The sequence below is a fragment of the Anas acuta genome, chromosome 2 (genome assembly GCF_963932015.1).
Source record: "Anas acuta chromosome 2, bAnaAcu1.1, whole genome shotgun sequence".
NCBI lineage: Eukaryota > Metazoa > Chordata > Aves > Anseriformes > Anatidae > Anas > Anas acuta.
Window position 1 is genome coordinate 26008807 of NC_088980.1, and position 17002 is coordinate 26025808.

At 39.6% G+C, this 17002-nt stretch overlaps 1 protein-coding gene across 1 annotated transcript in view; it reads left to right on the forward strand.

Moving 5' to 3' along the window:
• The window catches only part of PPP1R9A (protein phosphatase 1 regulatory subunit 9A), a 147109-nt gene that overhangs the window by 124518 nt on the left and 5589 nt on the right, over positions 1-17002 (forward strand). The window contains 10 exon segments of the mRNA XM_068673984.1: positions 1479-1636; positions 2212-2512; positions 6643-6730; positions 6829-6906; positions 9983-10181; positions 12817-12936; positions 14871-14894; positions 16056-16131; positions 16134-16174; positions 16177-16239. Of these exon segments, the coding sequence (XP_068530085.1) occupies positions 1479-1636; positions 2212-2512; positions 6643-6730; positions 6829-6906; positions 9983-10181; positions 12817-12936; positions 14871-14894; positions 16056-16131; positions 16134-16174; positions 16177-16239 (1148 nt within the window).

Below are 17002 nucleotides of genomic sequence, written 5' to 3' on the forward strand. Positions count from 1 at the left end.
TATTTCAGCTCTCTTGGGGTCTTTCTGCAAAACTGTAACACTACTTCGCTAATGATTTTGCCAAAATATGTTGCTGTTGGAAGGTTGGAAACAGACAACTACAGTACATGGTGATAATCACAATAATAGTCGTGGCCTCTAGACTCCCACTAAGGAAAGGAGCCTGACAAAGTAGCTTCTGATGTGGTCTTAGAGCAAGTGAGGCAGGGCTGTATTGGTGTCAGGTGGCTCGTATTAATTGGTTTGTATTAGGGACCATGAGGCATGGTGCTGACAGTGACATTTTTCTTAGCTAAGTTTACTTAAGTTTTTGGAGTTCGAAGGAACTCTGAATAAAGCAGAGAAGAATCTGCACGAGGAGATGATGGTTCTGAGGACAGAGCAATAAGGGAGGAAATAACAAATGAGATTCAGTACTAATAAAAATGTGGTTTTGCTTGCAAAAGGGTTGGAGCAAACAGTTGGGCACCTTATTTGCATTGTCACATATAACTTTGAACAATGGACTACCTCAGCATCCAGAAGATGAGATTTCTCTCTGCTTTCCCCTCCTGTGAAGGATATTGTGACAGAGCAGGCAAGCTGTTTCACTGTCCAGAGGTCCAAAGGAGTGAGTTTAGCACTTGTTTCGTAATCCTGAGAAAGGCTGCCTGTAAATCAGTCCAATTCCGAATGGTTATCTGATTATTTGGATACTAGTTGTATCACGCCTTGTGTGCTGCTGACTACAGACGTTGCTCGTCTATAATTTGCACATACTGTACAAGGCTATTTGTGGGGCGCTTGGTACAGGAGAGAGCAAGTCATGTTCTCCAAATTTGTCAGCCATTCTGGTTATGATAACATATAGAGCAGCCTGAGGATGGCTCTGGGTATTTCTGTTGTAATTCAACAAGCGGCCTGCAAAACTGGTGAAGTTGTAAGGGAGACGCTTAGTGAGGCAGCTGTGCAAGGAAGTGGCAGTCCAGTATGTCCTCTTCGGGTGGCTTAAAAAGGCAGGATTGGGAATAAATGACTAGGCCTACTAGGTCTCAAGTGATATATTCATCCAGATGCTGGAAAATGTCTGTTGAACAGCAGTGAGATGAGGATTCCTTTGCTTAAAGATGTGATTGGGGAGCACTCTGTAGACCAAGCGCTTTTAAGTAGGACTGGGGGAGTATCTTGGACCTGCTTTCTGGGCTAGTGCAGCTGTGCTGAACAACTACATTGTTTTGCTGTGGAACCATGTAACAATGGGAAAAATCAATTAAATTTTAAAATCTGCAGGTGATTCTTTGTGATGCAGCTACTAGATATGGATCTGTCAGTGGTTTAGGTTTAGGTTTTTGTGTGTCTGCTAGCAATTCCAAAAACACATGTGAGTAAAACACGCAAAGTGCATGTGTTAGCAGCTGCAGGCCATATCCTAGGAGAAACTAGTTTAATTCCAAAAGATACATATTTTACAAACAGCTTTAAATCATGTTCTCATACAGATTTCAATGAAGCAGTACCAGAAACAGAGAGACTGGACTCCAAAGCTCTGAAAACTCGAGCTCAGCTTTCTGTGAAGAACAAGCGGCAGAGGCCAACGAGAACAAGGCTCTATGACAGCATCAGTTCAACTGATGGAGAGGACAGTCTTGAACGAAAGGTGAGAAGGACTCTGCCCTCTCTCTCAGGCTTCCTTTGGAATGCTAGATTGCCCCTGTAAGTCTTTCATCCCCTGTCTTTGTCCTTGCATTGTAGCACAGGCAGTATGCATTCCTCTGTGGCCAGTTCACTATGAATGCCCTTGAGTGATGTGTGAGTCCAGTCTCCTTTGAGTCAGCACACCTGGGTTTTTTGGTTGTGTTTTTGTTTTTTTTTTCTGTTTTTAACAGGAATCCTGGCCTTCTTGATTTATGTGTGCTTTATAATGCAAAGTGGGTTCTTTAATTTATGCAGGAGGTGAAACGAACTTAAGTCCTACATTTCTCTGTTTGTTAATTTGTTAACACAATTGATATGATATTTACTCACTGTTTTATCTGATTCTGACTTCTACCTGAAAGCAAATATCAATAAACAACACTATGTGGTATTAAAAGGTAATGAATGACATGAATTGCTAAAGTGTTTCTTACAAATAGAAGAATAAAGAATAAAAGAAGTGCATGTTCAAAGTAAACCTTGCTCTGATTGGTTACTAAATGGTATAACCTGCTTTATAATCTCTTATACCAACAGCCGTCAAACAGTTACAGTAGTCCCATGCACATTTCAAAATCACCACTGCCCATTTGTATGAGAGCATCCTCACCAGCATCAGATTCTGGTGCTTCCTCCCTCTCCCCAGTGGCTAGCAGTGCAGCAATCTCACTTGACAACCTAACTGAAAACCAAGAAGAAGGACAGCAGCACAAAGGAGGTGTCCTCTCCCTGTATGCTCGGGGACACACTCCACTTTCCTCTCCTTCAAAATCTGGGCACAGCTCTGAAGCATCTCCTTTGCATCACCCATCTGGCAGGAATGTTTTACAAGATAAAGGTATTATTATTTTTTACAATAAATTGGTGCATCAGTTTGCTCACTTACATCTAATTTATGAACTTCTATTTTGTACTACAACCATAGCAACTAGAAGGCCACCTTCTCATAACTTCTTTTGTCTACCTGGAAGTCAGAAAATTGCAGTTGACCTCGTATAATGGTATAAGAAAAGGACAAAGTTAAAATGAGTTCAGGAACAGCTATCTTTCTTCTTTTCTTTTCTTTTTTTTTTTTTTTTCCTTAGGACTCTGAAAAAAGATATGGGGAAGTTGCCTTTAAGAAAATCTTCTCTGTTTTTTTCAAAACATAAAATTATTGGGCCTCAGGACATCTTTGTGTTAGAAACATGATTAACATATTGTACTTATTTGAATGATGTGACTTTGGCACTGCTAGATGCTTTTTTTGGAGGGTCAGAAAGAGTGTAAAGCAAGAATAACAGATTGTAGCTTTTAATTGCAGAGAGGCAACAGACTCTAGATAAAACGAGAGGTCAGTGGCTGGGGACTCTGCATTTATAGAAAGAAAGAGTGATTTGTTAGACAAGTTGGCCACATTGCTAGTTATTTCATTCAGATTCTTTGAATATAAGCTGGATGTAACACAATGCAGTCATACCTAGTTGAGGTACATTTCTCAAATACTTGTTTATTCAGTGCATTAACAATACAATATTGCACAGAATGCTGAGCCCTCTGTTTCAGATGTCTTGAGAAGTCAGAATTAGCAATTTACAGCACATTAGTATTCTTGCCTATGCACATTGCATTCTCTAACTGTAACATCAGCTAAAATACATGATAAAATTGTTTGTGAGTAAGAGCTGCAGGAATAGGCCTGGATAGATTCAGAATAGTTTTTGACTAAGTGGAATTAACTGAAAAGAAGAACCCAATGAGGATTTTTGTTTGTCCGTGTAAATGAAAAGACTTGCCATTTATTTACAACCTATGTTTTCTTCATTGTCATACAGGGCTCTCATACCAATTCTTTAAAGACAGATTAATGAAGTTTTGACTAATATAGAATAGGTTAATATATGCTGGCGTTTTTAGATGGGATCTGAAATTGCTAGTCTATTGTATAGTTACTAATTGTGTGCTTCTTCATGATCAGGGTTACATTCTGAGCCTGAATTTTGCAAGTGAAAAATAAGGGTGTGAACATAAGAACATGACTTTCCTGACTCCTCATTGTAAGCATGCAATTATTCTATCAATGGGGACATAACTCCCGCATTTACATCTGATGTATAAAAAATATCTTGATAAGAATTTGGTGGAGATTAGCCTTATAGTGTAAGGAATAGGGTGTTATACTCCACCTGGTGTGTTGCTTTTTCCTTCCCAGTTTAGGTTTGAAAAATAACCCATGTCTAAATAAGGAAGGGTTTTATGCCTTCCCCACTGTGATCATTACATAAACAACCAGTGGTTTTGGTTGTATCCAGATTCTACTGAGTATTGTACCCAGATTCTAATGGGTATGTGAAAACTAAAGCAGAACAATTTTCTTTCAAATTAAAAAAAAAATAATCACTTAATAAATTTTACAAACTATATCCTAAAGCAGTTGTTTTGCAACAAGTGTTGTAGTGTTACTGTTTTCATTGATTATTAATTGGGCTGTCAAACTCTAACATTGCAGAAAATGAAGAGTCATTCTGTTTGTTCTGTGTGTTTAGCTAGTTGTTTTTTTTGTTTTGTTTTGTTGTTGTTTTTTTTTTTCAGAGATAGAAAGAGAACACATGCATGTCCACTGATTAATCTCTGATTAGCAAATGTGAGCTTTAGCAAGATCATATTTTTTTTTCTTATGAGATCTTGAATGTTGTAGACAAGCTGAAATGTCAGGAGATCACTTCTGTTGCAAAATGGTGAAAATCTTGCTTTTGTCTTTTAAGCACGACTTTTTCATGTACAAGTGTGATTGATTCTTTTTTCTTCACTTCTGCTTGCTTTGTGCAACCTTGTTTACAAGGCAGCTGAAGTGACCGCTGTGGGCAATCCTCTGCCGATGTGAGGCTGACTTCAGCTGTGTTGTGACCTTGAGACAAGAAGTTAGGGCTAGGCTCCGTTCACATCCATCATCTGCAGATCACTTACACCAGCTCTCGAAGGCCAAAAGTGATAGATTAAATGGCTTCTGTGTGATTTATGCTGAAGAACCAGCTCTCTGTCACCCTCTCTGAAGAACTTGAAGGAGTCAGGGAAGGTGCAGCCTTCCAGGGTGGTCAAATGTCCCTCCTGCCTAGGCCCTGCAGTCCTGCTCCGTGGCCTGTGCCATGAGTACATGTATATATACCTCCACATATGCAAGCTCCTGTAGGTTTAAACCAGTGCCAAAGCTGTTACAGGTGCCTAGCTCATCCACCTTCCCCTGTATCTCACAGCCATCATAAATGCTTTTCCCAGCAAATCCTCACAATTCAAAGCACTCCAGCTGGGCCAAGCTGTGTGTGAGTGGGAGCAGAGTGATGTAAAAGCCTGACAGGAGCTGGCTGGAGCTGGTAGCTGCTATGTGTCCCTGCCGAGCTCTACAGATTTTTTCCTCTACTACAGAAGCAAAACCTCCAGTTACTAAATGTTTTTATTATTTGCCCCCCACTAAAGCAGGGCATCTTATAGTTTCATTTACTTTCATTAAGATGTTTCACCAAAAGCCCACCACCCCCCAGCTCCCAAACTCCACTTGGCTGTGAGTACAGTGTGAAAAGAGGCATTGTGATCTTTTAGCCCCCAAAGTGGCAATTTTGACAGTGGTTAAATGAAAAGTATACCTTAAAGATGAAAGAGGAACCATGAGCAGATCTTTGAGGAGAAAGAGAGGAGTGTGCACAGTGTAGAGTTGGTGCAAAGAGCACCTTGCCTAAGGTTCTCCACACCCGCCGTGGGGTGGGTTTCTTCTCAAGAGATGTTGACCTCTTGTCATTTTGTATTACTCTGTTGTTTTTTTTCCTCATGGGGAACTTTTATTTGTTTTCTTTTCTTGACATGAGGATACTTGTCAGTTGTTCTTGAGTGCTTTTGTTAACATAAGGTAACATTTGCTAGTAGAAATAGTATGGCCTTTGGAGCATGGATGTCTCAAGAGGCTTGTTTTCCTGCTTTTTCCATAATGATTTATGAGTCACTTGCACACTGGATTTTGTACTTGAATGAAAACTTAGCCAAATATTATCCACAAAGCAACATACACTGTCCTGTGGTATTTTGGGTTGATTCTGAGGGCTTAACTTCTGAGACATCCACAAACCTAGCAGTGTTTTCGGTTAAAAGCCACTGTAAATCTGAGGTCGCGTTGTAAAGTCACCAAATCGCAAGTGACACGAATAACTGACCTTCATTTGCTCCCTCTAGAAGAGTTGGGAGCACTCTTTGTGCTTAAGAATCACAGAAACTGTGTCTGATTTTTTCAGCTGCTGCGTTTTAGCTGCCGCGTAGATTTCACAGGGTGTTTTGCATACTTAGAGTCATTGTTTTTGCTTTATGGGTACTGCAGGGAGTTTCCTCTAGGTTTTAACAGTTTATGCAGAAACCATCAGAAATTGGTAGAGGTCTTAGGGCAAATTTATTGACTAAAATACTTTTTTTATTATTATTATTAATAGAACTGGTTGGATTTCAAGTTAAATACTCATTTAAGCTGTGTAGTTAACAGATAAGTATCACCTAGCTTATCCATCATAAGAAGTACCCTCTGCTCCAAAGTTCAAGAAAGGATTTCAGCAATCATTTTTGGAGTGCACATACCACATGATTTCTGTAAAATGAGAACAGCTGAGTTCAAAAATGGATTTGCTGTAACATTTACCTGTAAATCCTTTTTGTTGTTTGTCTTGCTACATATTCACTAAAGCTCAACCAAATTAACTTTTTTTTTCATTTTCTTTGATTAAAATAAGATTTCTTCATGTGTATTTTCAAGTTGTGAAACTATGCTTGTAATTCCTTTTCACACTATCTTCTTAAAAATGAGAAGAATGCACATCTTTAAATTGTGTACATGTATGCATATCTAATTGTGAACAGATATACAAACTGTTCTGGATGGATGGAAAGTGGAATAGCTATCAGTAGCAATTAAAAATAATAATGTACATTCTCCCATGTACGAATGTATCCTAGATGGTGCCACATGTGCCCAGGCAGCAAGATCAACTCTCCCTACTATAGGGCATGCAGAAAAACTAAAGCGAAAACTTGCAGATCTTGGGTAAGCATTTTGTTACTTAAAATATACTATTTAATAAAAGGAATTAAAGTAAAATTTGAAAAAAAAACATTTCCTAATGTTTTCTAATATTGTTGTAGGGCTCCCTTGAGAAGGAGTTCAAACAAGGGCAAGAAGCGGAAAGAGAAAGAAGCTGTTAGGGTGACCTGTGGCAGTAGGTATGGGTAAAAGATGGAGTATGTAAGAAATGGTATGCCAGAAATACTGGGAAAGCCTAATCATCCTGGCTGTTGGGAGTGTTAACAGTCTCACTGCCTTCAGATAATATGTTTTAAACTTTGAGACAACCTTCTGAGCTTAGAAACCTAGATCTCTTAACTAAGAGAAGACTAACCAATAATCTAAAAACACTTTGGAGGCTTGCATCACTTCTGCCATTGCATCCACTGATAGGATTTGCAGAAATACATTATTAGAGCTGGCCTACAAGATGCATACACACTCAGAATAAGTTAATACCATTGATTCAGAAATCTTAACACAGTTCCACTTGTTTTTTGGCAAAAGCCCCCAGAGCAAGGATGAGCAGCAGATATTCACTACAGCTTCACTGCACTCACTTCAGGAATGCTTTCAGAAGAGTTTGTTTCTGAAGGTAAACATCGTAAGTTGAAAGTAGATAGGAAAAATGCTGACTGCATTGGCTGTGTCCCCAGCTCTCAGGCAAGGAATTGTGAGATCTGATGAGACCACATCATCGGCATCCAGACTCTGAATGAATAAATAAATGAACATTCAATGGCAGGAAGCAATCTTTTCTGAAAAAGCTAGTGTGGATTTTTACTGAAGGCCTCTCCTTGTATACTGATGAATCTGACACAGTCCCAGGTACCTGGTTCCAGGGATGAGAGGCAAGCATTCAGTTAAATGTTGGGAATGCTGAGCAAACACAATGCATTCTGAAAGTCCAAAGGACATAGCAACTCAAAAACTCTCTGAACAGGAAATAATGCAAAAGAAAACCTACATGGTAGAAGAGCTAGCTAAAGAAAGCAAAGTTCAAATGCTCCTCAGAAAATGTATGCAGTTGAAAATCAGTATGTAACAGTTTGTGGAGTTTTGCTGACAGTCTAACACATGGAGACCCAGTGACAAGTCTCCATAAATCACAGCAGCAGAAGAAACATTAGACTCTGGAGTTACCCCTTAGGCACACTGTACTGAATTGTCAGTGTTGTAACGCAGCACACGTCCGTGTTCTGCACGGGTCTGGCAGGATCTTCAGAGAACTTAGAGCAGTCACCACCTCTACACGAGTGTCAGAAAAACTGTTGCAGTCGAAATTCCACTGGCATAAAGTGCTTGCAGTGTGCCCTGCAGTTAATGCTCATTATTTCCTTAGTGGAAGAGAGGGAAAGAGAGATTGTTAAACCAAATTCTCTGCACCTGTGCATAGCTGCAAGGCAGGTAGCGCCTTTAGGAGGGCTTTAAACACCGGGTAGCATTTACATACCAAGCACGGCGTGGGAGAAAGGAATACACGCTTGTTTGTAGGAAGCACACCCCACAGAACTTAGTGTGTTCCTAATGCCAGCATGGTATGTTACGGATGCTTGTGAGATCCAATAGTTATCTTCCTTGGAGGAAGCAGATCACAGCACAGGACGATCAGCTGCTTATTAGACCATCTGATAAATCAGTTATTTGTATTGTTTGTTACTGAATATTTCTGAGTTTGGATACAGTTACCAAAAACAGAGTTTAATGCTGCTTTCACACTCAAAATTCATAAGCGTTTTTAATCCTCACTGTGCCTCTGTAAGCTGAAATTTTATTATTTCAGTATAACTTCTTAAACAGCATTTGTCACTTGCTTTGTTAGTAACTCCACAGAATTTGCCTGAGAAAAATGTGAGGATGTTTTCTTTACGTTCCAAAGCTGTATAAGATCTTTGAAACAGGGAAGATGATTAAAAAACAGCATCCTGTTATAATTACTTAGAGCAACTGATTGTCATAGGATTAATCATGCTGTCAGATGCATATTGCAAGCATTATTTTGCTATTGCTAAAAAGTAGCACTCAAAATCCTGAATTATTTCCTAAGACTACCACTAATGTTAAATATATTTAAAAAATCTCCCACTTAAGTAGAAAATGCATAATCCCCACACTGGCAGTAGGTGTTTCAAGCAACATCATTGTTTTTTTCTTTCTTTTCTCAAACAATATCTGAGCATGAGGAAGGAGCACAGGACTGTGTCAGACACATCTACCTTTATATAGCAAAAGGGAGAGAGGATTCTTGTTCTGCTTCGCTGCCTGGGGGCCTTCTGACAACTTCCATTTCATCCATACAGAGAAGAGGTTTCACAATACACAGAGCTAGGGATTATGTTCATCGTGATTTAGAAGCTGTCCAGAAGGTGGAAGCTGAGGGGAGATTTATATGATTGCAGTTTACTGGTGGCTGCTAAGGGCAGTGCAAATTTCAAGCTCTGAAGCAGGCTTAGTTAACATTAATACAGAAGTTGATACAGATAATGTGAGAACATTACATACGCATAAGTTCTTTGATGTAGGCACTTGGAATAGATAACTTCAATTTGCATACTATGTTGTTGACATGATATAAATATTTATAAAATGCCAATAATTCAGGCATTTTATTTCATAACTGTTACATTTGCTTTGATCACATTATCCATTGTAACATTTGTTAGTACAAAGAGAGAAGCAACTAATACTGCATAGGAGTTTCTATATTAGTATTTTTAATATTTAATAATTTTTAAATCTAGATCTCTTATCAGTATTTAGGTGTTGTAACCAAGGTACATCTACGTAGTGGTTACAGGCACACCTGGTTCATTCTGCCTGTTGTCCAAATCTGAGCCAGACCTGTCTGGGAACCAGAGCCTGCTTGGGACAGTGCTCTCTGATCTATTTAATCATGCTGAGATACCACCAGGGCTTGGAAAGGCACCAGCACAACGTGTGGCTTCTTGACTAGAGCTGGTTCACAACAAAACACAGGTCTTTTGGGTTGGCATCTTTCCCATTCTCTGGATACATGTTGTCTAAGAGAGCTTGAGTTAGAAAAAAATCAGAACACACTTTTTTCTTCTTCTGTTAAAAGAGAGATTTCAAGAATGCCATTACCAGCTGCATGCCCCTCTGGTGATTAGTCACAGTTACATGGAATGTCACTCTTTTTACAATTAACTACCTCTGTAGCATTTTTTTTCATATTTTCTACTCTAACACAAATTCCTGCTCCTTTCTCTTAAACAGGAACACCAGAGAGATGCTGCAGAAATCAGCAAACACTAAATCTTTATCAGAGCGATCCTCCTCTCTCCCACACTGTGTACCATTCACATGGTATGGAGAGAGTGGCAAGGGATCCAATTCTTCCAGCAACCTGCCATCACCTACCAGCTCAACCGAACCTTCCTCTGAAAATATAAGTCCAGCTAAAAAAGGGTCAAAGGTAGAAAATAAAAACTACCTTATTCCCACTGTGTTGAGTGGCATAATTGGCTTCATGTTTCTGGAAAAAGAACAGGCCAATATGTTAGTACTACAATAAACAGTGCATGGTGTTCATTGTACGGTAACAGTTCATCTGAGCAGAGCATCTCCATCATTGTACCATTCCACATTCTACCTTTTTTACTCTGTCTTTCTCCTAATGTACATTAATTCAGTAAACTAACTGTGGTGTGCTGTACTGTAACAAAAACAAGTGGTGCCAGTGGAAATTAGCATTTGGATCCACTGAACAAATGCTAGACTTGTGTATTCAGTTGTAGATATTTTCTGCATTCTCCAGGACTGATTGTGGGAATACCTACCCATTCTTAACGTATTCAAATGAGATGTTTGCAAGTGAAGAAATGTTGTATGCTGTCAATCATTTGCCTTTTTCTCCCCCAATAATGAAATCTGCTCGTCATGCATGCTGGATGTTGGATTTAATTCTATATGAAGATGCTTGAACTACAAATACAAACTATTGCGATTTAATACATCTGTGTGATTCCCTTCTATGTGCATGAATGTTTCAGCATGATAACTCATTAAATAACCCTTAGTTCTAGTACTGTACTTAGCTTTTTCATGTTTATTTTCACTTCTGGAAAATATTTCTCTGCCTGTATTCTCTTAACTTGTAGCAATTTACTTTTTATATCGGTCTGGTAGGAAGGAACAGATGTGGTTCTCAACTGTATATACAGGAATTTGAATCAGAAATCTAATTTCTCTGTCTGCTGCAGAGGCATGCATATGCACATACCTAATAGCTACTTCCACGGGTATTTCTTTTTCTTTTGGTGCCATAAGCTTGTGATACCTTACTTGTGCTGTGCACAAAGCCATGCGAGGTCACACTTGGGGTTTTGCCATATGGAAGGGAGAACAGCACCAGGTTGGCCCATGCAAGTCAGATTGACAGAGAAGACCACAGATGAAGTCTCAAGATAAAAAATAATAATAATAATCAGCTACCTGGTTTCTTTTTAAAAGAAATTTGAGGATTAGACATGTAAATCTTGTTTGTGTTGTTAAACAAACATGTAAAGATAATTTTCAATTTGGGAAAAAAACGTACCCTCTTACAGTTACTGTGAGGCTGTGAAGGTTGTTGCGTTCAATTTTTCTTCATCCTGCTCTCTCATTATTATTACTAGCAGGCCTTGGCTATCTTGTGTTTTTCCCACAGACAATTAAAAACACTAAAATTCATTGTAGAAGTGAAACACAAAATAGAGTTAAAAGAAAAATCAGAGTACTTAAAAGGAAAAAAAATGTTCTTCACACAGCAGGAGTTAGAGTTGTTGAACTCCTGGCCCAAGAGTGCTGTGTGGTCTAAAAGTTTCCATATTGAGAAACCTGCTCAGATTTTCTTATCATCTACTGCAAAGAAATAGGAAAAGCAGGACATTAATTCTAAAAGTAGGTGTGAGAAGTCTGAACAGGAAAGCTTTTTGGTGTTCTGTGTTAAGGTTGCAAGTTCTTAAATTAACAGTATCTATGCTGTTACTTAGGACTTAAAGCACAGCATGATACCACTTATTTAGATGGATTTCCAGCAAACTGAAGAGGATCAAGACATGGTGTTTTGGAAGGCTTGTTTTTTTTTTATTCATATAAAATAGGTCAACTGTCTTTTGGGGGGATAAAAGAATCATTTTTAGTTGTTCTTTTTAGTTTTGATGTTTGGATCATTTTTTTAAAACTGATTGTCAAAGATAAATCAAGTTTGATACTCATTTAGGTGATAGGGTAGAAATTAGAGGTCTCAAAAGAGAATAGAGGTCTGTATCATCAACTATATATTTGATGTAAGTGGAATATTACATTGTTGCTTTTTTAGATTTTTTTTATGGTTCCCAAGTCAAGCTTTCCCAGTCTAACGTGTTAGTTTTTGTATTCTTCTGATGGTAATTCTACTGCATTTCTGAAAAAATGTGCACACTTCTGCTATTCTTTGCTAAAAGGTGTGGTATTTGTCATTCTTAAGAAAAAAATGTTTTATGGTTATTATTCCAGTCAATAACATTCAATACAGTATCTGAAGATCTCTTTTATTTTCAATTTCCTTTTTTTTTTTTTTCCTAAAGGTTTAGGCAAGGAGGGAAGAATCAGAAGTGGGTTCACAGGATATTCTCATTGCTCTTTCAGTAGCAGTTTTCACTTCTCTCTGCTAATTAATCCTCTGTCCTATTCTTTGTACTCCTGCGTGCGCCATGCTTGTCCTAAATATTTGGAGGACAGCAAAATGCTATCGATTAACCGGCAGAAGCAATAATACAGCTCCATGATGATAGACATTATCTTAAGAGGAAGTCTATAAATTGCTTTCAGGCCATTTTGCTGCTCACTGAGACATTAAGCTGGCAAAGATGTCTCTTGAAATACACAGTGGCAAAAAATATTCTATGTATTCTATAAATCATTAACAATACAAAAGATTAGGCTTCCTCACGTGTATTGTTACTGTTCTGATAAATAATTGATATCACTCCTGACCTATGCCAACCTGGAAGACAGAAAGCAAATTTCCCTTTTAGCTACACGTTTGAGATTGTTTGGTCATTCTAACTCCTCTTTTTTCTCCACAGAATTTCGCGTTCAACGACGACTTCAGCCCCAGCAGCACAAGTTCAGCTGATCTGAGTGGTTTAGGAGCAGAGCCTAAAACCCCAGGTTTCTCACACTCCTTAGCACTGTCATCGGATGAGGTATGTTGATGAAATTGTTTAAGATGGGAAATAGTCATTTTCTTTGTCCTGTGGCATTTTTCTTGATAATTGATGAAATAATGAAGGGATGTTTTTAGGCAGTAGAAGGGGAGAAGGAAATTAATCTTGGTTTCTAGATTATATTTTATATAGATTATATTTTGTTGTTGCTATAATGATTATTTTAAATTAAGGTCCTATGGCTTTATCATAGGATTGTTATGCGGTATTGTAAAATGCAGTTGGTTTCCTAAGAGATGTTCCATCCTCACGTATTTCAATGCACTTTCCCTACATACTGAATATGTATATGTGGACCTATATATACATATACTAAAAAAGACATAGTTGAGACAGTTTTGAGATAATAAAGATACAGTATCACTGGATAAATACGGTTGAAATGTATGGTACCTTCACCTAGACTAATTTTACCCTAATACATTAAAATACTAATGACCTGTACATGCAGCTATTGTGTATTCCTGTACCTGCCTGTGTATGCAGTGATTAGAATGTGTATGTGTTAATCCAGTTTGCCTTCTCTTTGTGCTTGCTCTGCACATACACAGTGGATTTGAGCTCAGTTCATCAAACTAGATGTTTGAACAGTGATAATGCAAAAAAGCATTCCTATCTCCATAAATTGGTAACAGACTTGAATGGAATATAATATATTGAAAACACATTTCTGTGATTCTGTTTTTTATCTCAATTGTCAGTGAAGCTGTGCAATTTGACAGTAGCTGACAGTGTGTCCTGTGGACTCGAGAAACCTGCTCTTTCGTTCTCTTATAAACACTCATTACGAACTTAATATTTCCCACTTGAGATTTGAAGCAGGGTTTTCTCTAGAGAGGAGGAACTTTAAGCATCTCTGCCTTTTTTTTTTTTCCTTAATGACAGTAGTTAAGTCGTGCTATTACTGCTGGCATGCTTTGCATAGGTTTAAAGAACGAAAGCCATTCCATGCCAACATCATTGCCAAAATGGAAGTCTGCAAGACCAACCGTTCTGTAGAGGTTACTTACTGCAGATAATAAAGGGCAACAGTTTTTAAGAATCACAGGAGAGTGGTAGACAGGAATCTGTATATTCTTCGAATTACTGAAAAGAGCAAAGAGATCATTGACACTTTCTTTAGTATTAATACTATCGTGATAATACAATTCATTCTTTTATCATTTTTCCTCGAGTTATATTATGCATTTGATTGTGATAGTGCCCTCGTTCCCAGTAGTGTTGAATTAAAAACTGGAGAATGCTTTCATTTGGCTTGTTCGATTTTCTACTTGGACATTTCTAAAATTCCAAGTCCGAACAGGTCTGTATAAACAAATTTGTTTTCTCCATCTTCTGCAGTTGTCCCAAGTTGCAGCCTGTGAATAAGGCAGCAAGGTCAGTGAGAGCTGCAAGGGGGAAAGCTGTGCAGCCACCCTCGCAGGGATTAGGCTGCCATTGCTCTTGAACCCGCCTGTGGTGCATTGCTGACAGCACTCCTTTGCTCAGGCTTCTTGGGCGGATTGACATAATTATTTGAAGGAGACAAAACAACTAAAGGAGAGGGGTCAAGAGGAGCCCTGGGCCTGTGGTTTGTTGTCCTCTCACTAAGGAGTTTTTGCTCTTGCAATCGGAGCCATCAGGCAAGGGCCCATTGATTCCAGTGTGTCAAGACCAGGAGCTCAAGGGGTTTCACGGGCACAATCTCAGGCTTAAGGCTTAGCTGCCAAACCATGTGTGTGCTGAGCTTTCAACATAATCTCTCTGCTTCTGGAAATAATTTTCTTTTAAAGAAATCTCTTTGTTTTTTGAGTAGCCATATCTGTTTGCAAATCTTGGTGCTGCCCTTGCCAAACTTTTACATGCTGTTACATGTTCTGTATTTTGTTTCTATAATGCTTTCTTTCCCATTTCTTTGTTGCTCCCTCACTCAGAGCCTGGATATGATTGATGATGAGGTGAGATACCAGTGTGCTGTTGTGGTGAACTGTGTGACCATCGCGTGGCAATGTGTCGTCTCATTTGCAGATTTGCATTCTTGTTTTACCGTGTCGTGTGTGCAAAGCCCCTCGTTCCAGCACAACACGCAGTTGTCACTGCCTCTTCTCGCGTCCTCTTCAGTTCCTCTCTCCTCTCACGGCCATGGCAAAGTGCAGTTTTTGTGTGTGTTGGAAGGGGGAGGAGGGTCCGTGTCAGAGCACATCCTCCAGGCCTAGCATCAGCAGCACCGAGCTTCCGCTGGCTACACAAGGAGGAAAAGACAGAGCTTAAACCCCTCATCTTCCTGTCCCTGTGAGATGGGTGGCCAGAAGCTGCAGGAGCTCCCAACATCGTCTAACCCAGTGGAAAGCTGCAGGAACAGGAGGCAGCTGCTGCAGCCCGGAGCAGCTGCTTTGCTGACCGGGGCTCGAACAGAGCAGCTTTTTGTCTCAGGCCCCACCGTCATACCCCTGGGTGAAGAAAGTGGCAGAGAGGAGGCATGGGGGGGGCTAAAGCAGCTGAAACCCACCTGCCCTTCCTGGTGCCTTGTCTGTGCTCTCCTCTGCAGCACAGGCAGGGCTGTGGGGATCGCTGTGTGTTCCTTTCCACCCCTCTGTGTCATCCCATAGTCCTCCATGGGTAGCATCGGTCTCGCTGGCTGTTCGGTGTCACTGCTTTGAACTTTTAGAATGGTTTTTCTGAGTTGTTTTCTTTTTCTTTTTTCCTGAATTTCCAGTTTTATAGCGTAAACACAGCACAAAGATCAGTGAATGTGGGATGCAGAATTCACTGCGTCCGTTAGAAACCTTGTAATTTGGGGAATCAAAGTCTCGAGATGGCGTAGGAGCGTACCTGTTTTAAACTCTGCCACCTGGACAGTTTGGTCCCTGCTTGGGTTAAAGGGAATGCCAGTTCCTTTTTCTTGTTCTATTTATAAATAAAAAACTTGTTAGGTACCATGCATCAATTCTGGTATCTGGTTAGGTACAGAGGTAACACAGTGGCATGAAGTTGTTATTATAGCCAGTATAAAGATAGCACAGGCACCTCTGCTCTGACATTGGTGGTTTGTACAGAAAAATGCTGTCTCTAGTCGGTGTTACCCTCCTTAATAATAACGCAGCATGTTTTTGTCACAGATCCTGGACGATGGACAGTCTCCAAAACACAGTCACTGCCAGAACCGGGCTGTTCAGGAGTGGAGCGTGCAGCAGGTTTCCACTGGTTAATGAGCCTCAACCTTGAACAGTATGTGTCCCTGAGTTCAGTGCCCAAAACATTAATGGGGAGCATCTTCTTCAGCTGGATGGGAGTAAGCTCAAGGTAACTGGACTCAAGGGGTAACTGTATTATTTATTGTCACTGGAGATAATCTTAAAGGAAGCAAGAATTCAGAGAAAAGGAAGAATCCAGAAAGCAGAGGACCCCATCTGTGAAGTGGTGATAGATAGAATAATAAACAAGGAGTAGAAAGCTGCAGCAGCACTTCGAGAAATTCCCATATGCACGTAGGTTCAGAAGCTCCAGAAACAGGGGGCATTTGCTGAGTGAAAACTCTGGGTTTGTGTCATGAACACATACTTGCATGCACGAATCATATGGTAGCATGTATAAGTGGTATTTGCATGCGTGTATTTCTCATCCAGCTCTGTTCTACAAAAAGGCAATTCAGAGAAGATTGTGAATAGAAATGCAGCAGGAGTAGCAGCTGTAAAATGTTTTACTGTGATACTGGAGGCAAACGCTGGGTACCAATTGTACTCTCTTGGAGCTAAATACAGTTCTGATGTATAAAGTATGCATTGGTTCTTGTAGTGAAAATATGAGCTTAGTGGTGTCTGGAATAACTGTAGGAAGGAGTTGTGGGAGGCTCAGCATATCTGAGAGTCAAAGTTTGGTGTTTCTGAAATTTCACTAACTCCAGGGTTTTTAGAAGGCAGCAAGAGAACTTCTGAGTAAGACATAGCCATGAGAATTGGGAAATCTTGTTCTGCGTAGACTTTGATGGCTTCAGGCAAAAGCTTTAATATTTCTTTGTCTCGTTTGATCAAAGGAACAAGTATAACAGAATTTTGGTTACAATGAG